This window comes from Penaeus chinensis, chromosome 43 (assembly GCF_019202785.1).
Source record: "Penaeus chinensis breed Huanghai No. 1 chromosome 43, ASM1920278v2, whole genome shotgun sequence".
In the NCBI taxonomy this organism is placed as follows: domain Eukaryota; kingdom Metazoa; phylum Arthropoda; class Malacostraca; order Decapoda; family Penaeidae; genus Penaeus; species Penaeus chinensis.
In genome coordinates this window covers 13,822,598-13,837,040 of record NC_061861.1, presented here as the reverse complement: position 1 = coordinate 13,837,040, position 14,443 = coordinate 13,822,598, and the positions used below count along the sequence as shown (strand labels likewise).

Genomic DNA, 14,443 nt, shown 5'->3' with positions numbered 1-14,443 from the left:
GGGTGATTGAGGGCGAACCGCGACGAGGGAGGGTCGAGTTCGACCTTGTACTCGGGATACAGTGTGAGGAGGAGGCATCCGAGGTGGAGCTTTGTACAGTGAGGGAGACTCGGGGAAAGTACAGTGAGCGAGGCGGAGGTCGTCCTCGAGAGAAAAGACCCCAATCGACGTCGCGTTTGTGATAAAGTGAGATTTTGACGTCGATTTTACACTCGTGATACAGAGGAAGGCCGGAATCGACAGTACACCCTTGGTAACCAGTGACGAATTGCTGTGATATATGTAAAAAAAAAAAAAAGAAATATTTATGTGTGACTGTAATATGTGTATTGGTGTGTCGTGTGTCCGAAGAGATACTCTCAAAGAAGATTCAGGTTGAGGTCGAGTGCGCTGAAGGATCTAAGTAAAGCCAAAAGTATTGTTTTAAGTAATATGAGTAAAGACCAAAGTTGCGGAGGCAGAATGGTGCGCTGGTTCAGACTGTCGTCCAGTGGAAGGTGGGTCTTGCTAGTGTAATTTTTCATGTATTTTAGTCCCTTTTTTTTAGCGAGAGAAGAGGAGGTTTTCTTGGGGTTTCCTGGTTATTTTAATGTTTTTGGTATTGCTGTTTTTTTTTTTTTTTTTCTCCGTAAGTGCTGAGGTTTATGTGTAGATTTGATCAGTGTGAAAAGGAGTAGACTATTTATACATGATATATATATTTAGATATATATATAGATATAGATATATATATATATATATATATTATATATATTTATATATAGATATATATATTATATATTTATTTATAGATATATATATATATTATATCTATTTATATAAAGATATATATATATTATATATTTATTTATATATATTATTTATATCTTTATATATAGATATATATATTATTTATATCTTTATATATAGATATATATATATTATTTATATATATTTATATATAGATAGATATATTATTTATATATCTATATATAGATATATATATATATATATATATATTTATATATAGATATATAGATATAGATATTTATATATAGATATATATGTAGATATATTTATATAATACACACACATTACTTATGTCATTATGTACAGGAAGTTGACAGTAACAAAAATTGACTTTATGCCATTTTATGCTTTGTCAGAATAAAATATTTCATCAAGTTGTCAGTTATTACTTTTCTATAAATTACCAATAATACTTGCTGATGCAAAGATATCAAAGTTGTACGAAGTAATCACTTTTTCACTATTGCAATGGATTTGATACAGTTAGAATTTGACTATCAGATGGCTATGTTGAACCTGTATTTTGCATTTCAATAGAAAGAATATTGTGTCATGGCTAATGCCGCTAAGATATGGTTGAATGGAAAGGGTAGATATATTCAGAATAAAACTTCCTCCGACAATGTTTCCAAAATGAAATATTTTTTTCAAAATATCAAATATTTGATCAAGTTGGAATCAAATGTGGCCAGCATGATATCACTGAAAGTGAACACGTTTAGCAATTCAGAACATTTCGATGACTTTGATACACTGGGAAATACTTGTTGCCAGAAATTTAATGCCAAGTTCATTTTGGTGAAGAGCACTTTGGAGTTATATTAGCTCTAAGTGCAGGATGTTCACTCCAGACAGGCCATGTGGACTTTCAAACCTTCCAATTCAGTTTTTATTTTATATAGTCTAAGCTTTTTGAGGAATAGCAAATTGAAGTATAACAAGGCATTTGCAAAATACAACTCTGTGAGATATTCTCTCACAAAATGTGGTCTATCCTACATTTTCCTAGTGGAGAACTACAGGGCAGAGGATGGCTCACGCTACCTGGATCTTGCACCTGAATAAAAGAAAATTAGTTCAGTGCCTCACAGTGTATCTTGAGTAGTCATGGTTGTTATTGTGTGGTTAAAAATCATTTGTTTTATGATGAATGGTCTTTTGGGTTATAATTTGCAAATTAAATTTACTTCAGCAAGGTATATGCAAAAGAACATAATAAAAGGTAGAATAAAAGCTGAGTAGAGTGAGTTGGAGTCAGCAAGTATTTCTAGAGTAAATGCCTCTGAATTTAGAGCCAAAATGTCTTGGTGCAAAAAGCCATTAGTGCAAAGCATAAGATGAGCCAGATTTTTAACATTTCAATATATTTGGGATAGTCAGAACAAGGGATTGTTAACTTTGAGCTCTTTATATGGATATTTACATATTTTATGTTAGTCAAGTTGCCTGTGGTGTGCTTTTTTTTTTTTTTTGATAAGTCAGAATACAAAGTTCTTTTAACCGGACACTGCATGCTGCATAAAGATCAGGTAAAGAATCCAGTATTGATGTTTTCAGGATTTATTTCTATGAATGTACCTTTTTTTAAAAAGTTTATTCATAAGTTCAGTCAGAATTTAGGCCTGGGTATGTCCTGAGAGCTGTATTTCTGTGTTCCTGTTGGTGTACATCTGCTTCATGTCGTTTCTTTTGAACTGACAGTAATCATTGTGTCCGTGTAAGGTGTTTTCATGCACTACCATTTTGCATTCTGGCTGTTTCTAATGCGCCCTCCCCTCTTTCAGCGGCAACTACTTGGTTCGAGTGCGTGCTCAGGTGATGATGCGTGATGACAGCACGGGGGGTTGGCTGCCCATGGGTGGGGGCGGCCTCTCCAATGTGTCTGTCCGGAAGCGTGTCACCCAACCCGACCTTGACGACTCCAAACATGAGTATCTTATCTATGGGAAGAGATTATCCGATCAATCAGTAAGTATTGTGCAGTGTGTGGTGTGATTCCTCTCACAATTAGGGCTTATCATCTGCAAGAAAAGGAATTAGGTGTTATATGTTTGATCAGTATTATGTGATTAACATTTGAGATTAAGGATTTTTATAAGGGTTAGGTATTTTGTGTTAAGGAAGTATAGTCTATTGTTGAGAGCTTATGTATATGTAAGATATGGATATATATGTGTATATATGATATATGAAATTGAAGTTTGTTGTAAATTGTTACTTAATCATATTATTTCTTGTCTGCTTACAGGTAGTGTTGAGTTGTACAATAAAGAAAGATTTTGAATACAACAAAGTCATGCCTACCTTTCACCACTGGAAGACAGGAGACAAAAAGTTCGGACTAACCTTTCAAACAGCCGCCGATGCTCGAGCATTTGACAAAGGCGTACGAATGGCGGTTGAAGATCTATTAGAAGGTGTGTAAATGCAAACCAGCGCAGTGTTCTCGTACCAGTTTTTATTTTTTTAAGATTTAAGACATGAAACTTCACATAAGTACAAGAAAATGCATGAAATCTGGACATGACGGACTGTAAGAAAATGAAGAGGTTCCTGAACGAGTTATGTTTAAGACATAAATTGTGATGAGACTGTTAGAATAACAGTAAAAAGAAGTTTTTTTGACAGTTCTGTTCAACTTTCTTCTTATATGTGTCTGTAGTGCATGGCAAAAGCATGTACTATATATTTTTTCCATTCTCTCTCTCTCTCTTTCTCTTTATTTACTGTTTATTTTATTGATTTTGTATTCTGCAAGGAATTTTTCTTCATTGCTGTGTCACTTTTATATCACAGATATATCTGTTATTTGCTTAAGTCATTATGCTTGGAGATGTTATAATGAATGATAATGGCTTTGATGGGTACACCAATATTCTTTAAAAGTCTTTCATTGCACAGTTAAATTAAATGTGAATGTTTAACTAGAGCACAACAAAACACAGACAACCTGTTTTGATATACAAGTAATCTGGATGATTGACTAACCTATTTGCTTGGAATTATTTTTGGTGTACATAAGATAAAACCCCAACAAAGATATGCATTTTGATTATATAATTTTATTATAGGAATTATGCTGCTCTTTCATTCTATTCTCCCCTTTTCTCTCTTCTTTCTTCTCCCCTCTCCCCATCTCCCTATCCCCCTCCCTTTCCCCCTCTCCCTCTCCCTCTCCCCCTCCCTTTCCCCCTCTCCCTCTCCCCCTCCCCTCCCCCTCCCCCTCCCCCCCCTCCCCCTCCCCCCTCTCCCTCTCCTCTCCTCCTTCTCCCTCTCTATCTATCTATCTATCTAATATATATATATATATATATATATATATATATATATATATATATATTTCACCCCATCTCCCTCTCTATGTATATATATATATATATATATATATATATATATATATATATGTATTTCCCTTTCCTTCTCTCTCAGTTTGCTTGTCACTAATATTATGTTAATGTGAATTTATGTATGTATGTTTGCATGCAGGATTGAACTTGCAGTGTTACCATTTGCACACTTCTTATATCTCATTATCTTGCAGTCATGTGGAATAAATTCAAAGCAACAAAATATTGCATCTTCATTTAACATTTCATGCTGTTACGGAGTGATTTCTTTCCGAGAAGAGAAAGTTTTTTTTTTTTTCTTTTCTTTTTTTTTTTTTCCTTTTTTATCTTTTTTTTTTTTTTTTTTTTTTTTTTTTTGCAATGTCATTCATATTATGGCTGAATTTATATTATATATTTATTTATTTATTATTATTATTTTTTTTTTTGTTTACTGTTATCAGCAGCATTATCATGTTAATTTCCACCTGATTTATTGTTGTTATTGTTGTTGATGATATTATTATTATTATTATTATCATCATCATCATCATTATTATTATTATTATTATTATTATTATTATTTTTATTATTATCATCATTATTAGTAGTAGTATTATTGTTATTATTATATTATTGCTATATCATTGTTATTGTTATTAGACTTTTTTTTTTTCTTTTGTTATTGGTAATATTATTATTAATCTTGTTATTGTAGTTTTCATCATTTTACTACAGTTATTATTTTCTCGGTTCTACTTCTTCTTCTTATTATTATTATTATAAATATTATTCTTATTTATTATTGGTATTCTTATTCTTATTGTTAGTCTTATTCCAATTCTTATTCTTGTTGTTTTTATTATTATCATTATTATTATTATTATTATTATTATTATTATATTTATCATTATCATTATTATTATTATTATCAATATTATTGATATTATTTTTTTTTTTTACTTTTTTTTTTATTATTATTGTTATTACTATTATTGTTAATATTGTTATTATTATTTATGAACCATATTCATGTTGACAAATGTAGAAAAGGTATGAATGAGAATGAATATCTTTACAATACAAGAGATGCAGTTGACCGGTTTCGATTATTTCTTGTTTGAAGATATTCATTCTCATTCTTACCTTTTCTACATTATTATTCTTGTTTATTTCTATTTTTATTTGTTGTTATTACCGTTATTATTATTACTATAATTACTGCTATTATTATTATCATCATAGTGATCATTAACGATATCATAGTTGTAATCCTCCTCATCACCATTGTCCTCATAATTTTGTGATTGTTATAATAATTAATCATTATTTTTTATTTTTTATTTTATTTTTTTTTTATCCATTGTGAAGATTAAGACATTTAAACATGTCACATCAAAGTTTGTGTTTTGCATATTAGAAAGTTTACATATACATAGTGCATAGTGACACTTAGAGAGATCACTAGTCAAAGTTTCTGAGAACCCTGTTTCATGGAAAAACACTGTGGGGCTTAATTAGGACTAAGGAGTCAACTGCATTTCCCTTCAGGAGAATTCAGTTTTCTTATATATTTACTTGAGTTTGCATTCGATTTTTACCCATTTTTTCCCCATCGCCCGATCCTAGCAGTGCATCAGACAAGGGTGTGATTTTGGATGACCTTCTGTCCTAGGATATCTGCATGGATGCTTCATTAGCTAGGGGAGATTTTTTATTACCTTTTCTTAAATTCTGTGTTGGCCCTTAGGTTTAACAAGTACTAGCAGTTCCTCCTAGATTCTTTACAAATCACGAAGTTATGTTTTTGTTGCCAGTTTTTCAAATAAAAACATTTTCATTGGTATTGGTGGTGAGCCGCAGTTTTTTTCTACAATAATCATTTGTTGTGGGTGGGTAGATAGAGTTTACAAATAACAAGTAACTTTCTAATCCTTGTGTGTTTGCAAAACATTTGCAGAGAACTTTATGCACATCCATCTAAATATAACTATGCTTCATAGTTGATTGGAAACCTGGAGAATGAAAATATGTAATCACATTGTGTATATATAATTTTATTCTCAGATTATTGGTCTTTTGAAATATTTACATAAAATGCCTATCGGTGAGTTTTTTAATTAATTCTATGTGATATTAGCCTTGTAGTTGCTGACTATGGATTAGATATGAAGGAATTTCAAAATGCTTGCTCTTGCTGATTTGTTTGAAATACAGTAGATGTGCTGTGGAATTAAACAGTTGTATATATTAATGCTAAAGTATTATTCAGAAATCTATAGTTAGTAGCAGTTAGAAATTATTTCCTTTTTTTTTTTTTTTACATATGACATTTTTCCCATGGTTTCAGAACAGAAATGTAACACATGTAGATATATGTTTTAATGATTTTCTTTGAAGAATATGTATTTGACAAAGAACTTTTCTTGCTTAATATTTACTGACCAGAAAATGCATTGAAACCATTATATTTCATGTAGTTCAAGTAGGGCTTCAATTATCCATTGTATGGGAACCTGTTAATGAGAATCATTATTTGTTATACATTTCCAACTTCTGTATATTATCAGTGAGAAATGAGGAGATCTAGATATTTTTTTTATATTCATGGACAAAATGACTCGGACATATACACATTTATTTCTGATCTATAGGCATTATTATTGTATGTCATTGCTAATGTGTTCTTTCTTCAATGCTGCTTCTCCTTGGAAAAATTGTGGTAAGTATTGTCACACCGGGAGATGGTTGTGATTTGTGTAACTCGGTGGTTGGACTTTCTCATTCACGAACCTTTAAATGGCGTACAAAAAGGGTTTCTTGCTGGTAAAGGAATTGGTAGGCACAGATTATCCCTTTTATGGTCAAGAGGAAAAGGTCCATCAGGTTTAATATCATTTCTTGATTTTGAAATTTTGATTTAAGGAGCTAGCCTACATGCAACCTCTCCTGCTTGCTTGGTATCTCTCTTTATGGTGAATTTTAAATGAAAAAGAATATTATCCTTGGTTAGATATTTGGCAGTAGTTATAATTTCTTTCATTATTATTTCATGTACATTTTATGGTTGTAAGTGCATGTATTTTCACTCAAGAGTGCTTGTAAGAAAATTGAAGTATTAATGCATTTACACAGTTTTTGATAGATATATATTTTTTGAAATCACTAGACGCTTAAAAAAAAATTGATAGAAGGGCAGAAAAAAACATGGAGTACTGTAGATTTTTAGAAAGAGACGGGATAACAGTCTCTAAATCCAGCATCTCTAGACTGAAAAATGAAATCCTGGATGTTTTTAGGACTGTTGTGTCATCAAATAGATTCATTCTGTATGTGATGGGTTGCTTTTGCATTAGAGGTGTGTATGTATCAGTCTTTGTGAAGAGAAGTCTAGTAATTGATCCATTAGAGCAGTTTATTCACTGTCCACTATGGGTTCTTTTGCTTTTTGTTTACACACGGGTGCTTAGTCACCAAGTAGTCTCGTTTGACCCATTTTCCAGGGATCTTATTTCTGTTACTATATCTCTATGAATATTGTTATTAACATCACAAAGTTATAAGCAATAATGATAAGGATAAAGATAAAAACAACTATTCGTGGAAATTCAGGTAGCATAGTAATTTACTCCTTAGTAACTGTGTGCTTTGGGAACCACCTGGGTGTAAACCAACTTAATAAGAGAAAATCACTATGAACAATAAGCGTGTAATGCATTCTTGGTGTAGTTCACTTAAAATATTTGACACATGAAAATATACACTCCTGAAAACCTGAATCATATAGCAACCAAGCATGCTTTGAGCTGCTGCTTTAAGCTATGAAAATCTCTTACTATTACTGTTATTACTGTGATGTTTGACTATGTGATATGTAGTTGAAGTAATTATCAGTAAACAGAGACTTTTTACTAGAATAGCTTCTAATTCATATATGCTGTGATTAGTAATGACGTTTTTGGTTAGAGTACTGTGAGTGAAGTATTTTTTAGATGGATATATGAAATACTTTAGTGAATAATGCTTTCTTAGTGTATATTATAGTTTGTTCATAGCAGGTGACACCAAAATTGTTTCCTTTTTTCTCTGTCACTTCAGTTGTGTTCATATGTATTTATTTAACATATTGATATTGGATTTAGTTCCTTAGTGATGTCATAGTCTTGAAATGATTTATATATATTTATTTTGTTCTTTTTTTCCATCTTTAAGTAAAATATATACATCTTAAACTTATTAGACTATAATTTTGTCATGTTCCAATTTTTAACTGAGTCATAAATAAGAATTTTCTTATTGGCTGCATATGAAGCTCTTCCAGTGAGTGTCAGCAGTAATCTTTAAAAATCTGATAATTGCTAATATGTTAAAGCAACTTCAAAGTTAGGCCAATTTTTTTCAGATACTATAAGCCCATTTGTTACGGACGGAAGTTATTTGTTTAAAATGCAGAGATTACTGCTGATATTTAAAATATCACCAGAGAACAGGGAAGACCAAAAACAAACTCTAATAAATATTTTACACAGCAGCAATTTTGCAACCCCTTTCTATAATTTTATCCAGACCTTTACACAGCGAAGGAACTAATGCAAATTGCTACACACAGGTCTCAACGACTTTCCATCCTATCGTCATGGCCTGAACGTAGATGTCGGTGATGATAACGTTTTCATGGTGAGTGCGCTGTAATGCGTCTTTATCTCTTCAGCTTTTTCTTCTTTGCCTTGTTCTTATTCTCTCTCTTTTTTATTCTTCATCTCCTTTTATTCTCTATTTTCATATTCCTGCCCACGAAACAACATTTAGGTTTGTAGTTTTTGGCCATTAGTGCACCATCCAGTTTTGTTGTTGTTGTTTTCTCCTTGTATTTGTATCCGTAGGTACTAACTTGGACTTGGTATGGGAATGTCAGTGAATGTATTATTGGCGCTGGGAGGGCATGTGTGTATGCCCCGTCCACTCTGATTTTCATCTCTTAGGTTTAGACATAGATGGCTCCACAAGTTCTTACTTAACAAGAAGTATATTAATAGGATTACCTGATCTCACCTGTTTACCTTGTTCTATGAACATATGGAAAGAGAAGTTATTATTGGTATTAGTATTGTTAATGATATTAATAATATTAGAAATGACTTCTCTAAAAGATTCAAGGAATGGGGCAAACAGGTGCAGTGAGTCAGGTAGGCCTAGAATTCAATTTCTTGATGATTTTGTACTTGTGAGGCCAAGCTTGACAAGCCAGAACTTGAGTGGACGGTGCATGTGCCCAGCATCAAATGGTTAATATTAGCCCCTTTTTTAAAGTCTCTTCTTTTCATCTCACTCTCTTTTTTATGTGATCTTTTTTCTCCCTGATGTCACATTTTTCCTTTTTGTGTCAGTTTACTTATTCTGCTCCTCTTCCTCCTCCTTCTTCATCTTCATCTTCTTCTTCTTCTTCTTCTTCTTCTTCTTCTCTCTGATATTTTTGAGTCATTGATCATGCATCCCATGTCCTGGAAACCTTAATTGCTCCTTAGGATTGTTGGTCGGAGGCTTAAGAGTTGCAGTAAGGTAGTAAGGAAAGGTAGCTGAGATCAGAGCAGTGCAAGGTGAGACAAGGAGCAGAAGTGAATGCGCTTGTAGTCTTCGAGTCCTTGGAGAATTGTATTTTTGTATTTTTGTATTTTTGAATGCTGTGTTTTGGTTTGTGTGTTTCTTTATAAATTTATTGACTTTTATCCAATTCAAGTTGTATTTATTTGCATGTATTGGTCTCTTTCATGAGGATATGTAAATGTTATAAATCTCTCTTATGTTTTAGGCATAACTTGGTAATTTTGGATAAGCAAGTGGATGCATAGGCTTTGTAAAAGTACTTTATTTTCTTTCTAGCTTTCTTTTTTCCCTTTTGAACTTTGCAGCAGCTTCTCGTTCACTTCTTACTTGAGGGGAAGGGACGTATTATCATTATTCTGGAATACATTTTTCTCAGCTTTATCTCCTCATACCTCAAAACCAGTACGAAAAGACTTCTCATTCTTCTCTTTGTTATCTCTGGCTCTGTATCTTTGCATAAATTTATGTCACTGTATTTCTTGTTACTTTATCTATTCTAGTTCTTAACCAAGTTAAATTAAACATGTGAAGAGTTCTAGGAAATATTTGAAAAAGATTAAATTCTGATAAAAAGTTCATTGCATGATTGTGGTTGCAAAATATATATTTTAAGATGTTGCTGAATGATCCATGTGTTAAAAGCAACCATAAAAGCTATAGGCATTTAGATTAAAACATCTAAATAAATCTGTGGAAAATGTTGATAAAAACAATGATTGTCGTAAGTCATAGCACGAATTATAAGAATTATGCTAGCATTAAGGTTTAAAAAGAGAAAAGAAAAAAAAAATTGCTGAAATTAACAATGGTTAATGTGAATGTAAGTTTGATGTAAAGCATTTGTTGTTGCATTTATGTTATGTTTTCTTTTTTTCTTTTTTCTTTTATTTAATTATTTATTTATTATTATTTTATTTAATAATTTTTTTATTTTATGAGAATTCTAATTTGTTTTGCATGGTTCGTGCTGACTATGTTACTCTTGATATGTTGTTGCCTCTTTTGATGTATTTAGACATGGTTTTACTTATTCATTTTTTTATTTTTTTTATTTTTTTACAATTTTTGTTCCATCAGTTGCCTTTGTTATGCATTATGATTATTTAAAAAAGAGTGTTTGATAACATTCATATATTTATATTTTTGTTATTATTATTTTGTAGCAGATATTGTAGTAGTGAGTGTGTTGACTTAGAAGACAGGTTTTGGTGAGCTTTCATAGTTATTAATAAACAACCTTGACAGTGATGGTGATTTGCAGGCGGTGAATCTTCCGGTGGATAGAGATGGGTCACGGACGAACTCGTCTGGGTCGGTCACCACCTGCGGCAGCAGCCGTCACACACCCACCGCTACTCCCCTCCCCACCCCAGACCATCCCCCCCACTACCCCTACCACCACCACCACCATCACCACTACCCACCACCAGGAGGTGGAGTGGGGGTGATCGGAAGCGCAGGGGGAACGGCTATATCAACAACAAACACTTCTCCAAGCTCCACCATTTCCAACCTTGCCATCACCACGGTCGGGATGCAGCCCCAGTCACACAGCCACTCCCACGCCAACCACCTGCACCGCATCACCTTCCCCTCCCGGCCCCGGCCTCCATTACCACAGAACAACAACCCCCTCGACAAGCCCCTTGATCTGGATGGCGACCACAAAGCGGGTAGCCCTCCAGACATGCCCCAAGACCAGGACAAGATCGAGGTCACAGGAGACACGTACTCCTACGTGCAGTGCACGATGCACCACGAATACAGCTACCCGGTGGTGGAGGGCATCAAGGCAGAGAAGAGAGATAGTATAGCATCCCTGAAAAAGCAGCAGCAACTCGAGCTTGCCGGGGCGACGCACCCTCAGCCATGTCCTCCAACGAATCATGGTAAGAGGCCACGAAAGAGAGACCGCAGAGGCAGAAAGTTCATCAAGGCCCGCTGTCGGCACTGTCAGGAAACCTTTACATATGATAAAAATTCCCGGGGCAGCTGCGAATACGCACCAGACTGTGTACGTACAGCCATTGATACACTTACATGCATCTCTTGTGCGCACGGTATGTTATATCATTGCATGAGTGATGCAGAAGGTGACTTTGCTCACCGTCCATGTGAATGTGGGGGTCCTGGAGGCACGACGGATGAGTTGTGCGGGCGACGGTGGCTTGGATTAACCTTGTTATCCTTATTGGTGCCGTGCTTGTGGTGCTACATACCGCTCCGAGCATGTCACCGATGCGCTGTCGCCTGCAGATTGTGTGGTGGCCGACATGAGGCCTCCTGACTCACCGCCCCCACACATGCCCAAGAGGATGAGGAAGAGGATGATGACGATGACGAGGAGGAAGATACAGTTTTCACGGTAACTGGAAGCCCCACACTGCTCTCCCCACAACAGTGGTGTGATCAGGGGAGCAGTTCCCAGCAGTCGGGCGTCGGAATGGGCATGCATGTGGAGAAAAACCAAACCAGTTAATACTGATCCAAGCTTTGTAGCCAGTCAGCTGTTGTGGCAGGGACAACAATGACAGTTAGTGGTGTGTGAAAAAGAGTGTAAGGGTGCTACCAGCACAACTATGATTGTCAAACAACCAACTAGAAAGGAAAGGAAGAATGGAATTGTGTGATAAAAGGAGTGTGAATGAAACCACTTTTGATAAAGTGGATAGAAAGGACACAACAGTTTGAGTGTTCTATGTACCTGATGGCCACACTCCGGCCTCAGAGTGTGTGTGCACGTGTGCGTGAGTGTGCACTGCACACACACTGCCGTACATGGCCAGTTCTCAACTCTTGCATTTGGAAACCCTTGTTCATCTATATGTGAGCTGCTCATTTAATGGCAGGTCCGTCCGCCTTGGCCTATTTAATAATCTAAAGGGATCCCAATTTTTCGAGGGCTCAGGAGAAATTGTGACGCCCTTTGGAATTGCTGTGACTTTTTGTATGCTTTTAATTATTATTGTGATAGATGTTCTATATATTGATAGCTTTAGCTGGCCAAGACGGACAGGCAGCCAAGGCAGCTGGACTGTCACGTGTCACATAATAACTACGTGAAGTTCTCACTTGCGTTTGCCTTACATACCGACACTTTTGTGTTTAGTCTTTTGGCAATTATCAGCGTCGTCTTCAGCGTTGTGTAAGCCGGACAACTTTTTCAAGGGTTTCCTTGTCATTTTAGGTGCTATAGCACAAATCATGGATTTTCCTTTTTTTTAAGTGAATGATTATTCAAAAAAAATATTATTCAGTTGTGTTGCAGTCAAAAGAACAGTTTTCTACACAACTTTATATATAAACATGTGTAAGGCAGTTGCACTGTGAAACATGAAATACAAGGTGAAGTTTGGCTTCTTAAAAAATCAAACTTAAGGTAATGATGTAACTACATAATGTAGTTTTCCAATAATAAAAGACGAAACCTCCAAATTGCATTCATGGAAGCAACACAGGTAGCATTAGGAATCACTGCCCTGTGGAAAAAAAAAGTCTTGTAATTACCATAGTCACAATTATCATGAATATTGATGATAACAACCCCTCTTAATTATGATTACACCTAAAAAGGAGGCCAAGATCTTGTTAAAAAAAAAAAAAAATAAACATTTTTGTGTACAACCTAGATGGTGGCCCAGTCGGCGCAGAGATCGCAGGCGGCAGAGAGCGCGGACATTTTTGTTTTTTTGTTTTTGTTTTTTCTCACCACCACCTTCACCAGCAAGGAAGTGCTTGGGAAGGAGGTCGGACGAAGCCGCGCCCTCTTCTGCCGTCTGCGGCCTGGACCGAGATAGATGTTTTGGTAGCGGTAATCTTGGGGAGCAGCCAGGTCATACGTCACCTAACAGAAGTCCTGGGGTCAGCCTGAGGCTCCAGATATAAAGATATATATTAAAAAAAAAAAAAAGAGGAAAGAATGAATAGAGGGAGAAAAGAAAAAGGAAGAGTACCTTAATTCTGTGGTAAAGAGGTGATGACCCCAACCCACTTCAAGTGCGGCGAAACGACCTGGCGCATGTCAGCTCCCCGATACTTCCGTTGTTCATGCCACCCCCTAGTCACGAACAAAATTGCAACCAATGTCAGCAGTCTAATATCGTTTGTTTTATTTGCAACAATTTTAAGCAGAAAGTCACAAAAGTTTGTGGTTTCATTTTACCTTTTTCTTGAAGAATGAAAACAAAACCAAAAATTAAAAAAAGAGAAGGACTTTGTTACTCCCAGGAAAATGATTGATATATATATATATTTTTTCTTCTTCTGTTTTTTCAGTTCTCACTCATTGTTTCCAGTGAATGATTTAAGTGACTAAGTAATTATCCTTGTGTAAACTTTTTGTCTATTGATGATTTCATTATAATTGTCAAGTATAGGATGTAACAAGAATGATTTTATGAACAATAATGACAACCAAAGACATATCCATTAGCCCTGTTGTTTTATCCCCATTTATCCTCTTGTGTTTGGAAAAATAATTACCATCAAAAGTAAGGCCTCTGAACAGTACTAGAATTTTTGCATTACAGTATAACCCAATTTCAGAATGGCAGTTTCTATGATGATGTAACTTCAGTCTCTGTGAAGGTGTTGACAGATAATAAACTATCTGAAAATGTCTGATTTGAAAGAACAACTTTGGGAATATACATAATGCGATAAAAAGAGACAAAAGTCTTGTATAATTTTGAGAAGAATAAATTTTTGTTACATACAGCATATAT

General features: G+C 34.7%; 1 protein-coding gene across 3 annotated transcripts in view; it reads left to right on the top strand.

Annotated features, from left to right (window-relative positions):
- Positions 1 to 14,150, top strand: part of LOC125048155 (sprouty-related, EVH1 domain-containing protein 2-like) — a 48,601-nt gene extending 34,451 nt beyond the window's left edge. For 2 of the 3 annotated variants that reach the window (XM_047646709.1, XM_047646708.1), the window contains exons 2-5: positions 2,574 to 2,757; positions 3,038 to 3,206; positions 8,725 to 8,792; positions 10,981 to 14,150. In XM_047646709.1, the coding sequence (XP_047502665.1) occupies positions 2,574 to 2,757; positions 3,038 to 3,206; positions 8,725 to 8,792; positions 10,981 to 12,006 (1,447 nt within the window). In that variant the 3' untranslated portion in view covers positions 12,007 to 14,150. Of the gene's footprint in view, positions 498 to 2,573; positions 2,758 to 3,037; positions 3,207 to 8,724; positions 8,793 to 10,980 lie in introns of all 3 variants that reach the window. The other variant, XM_047646707.1, reaches the window with a different exon arrangement.
- The last annotated feature ends 293 nt before the right edge of the window (positions 14,151 to 14,443 follow it).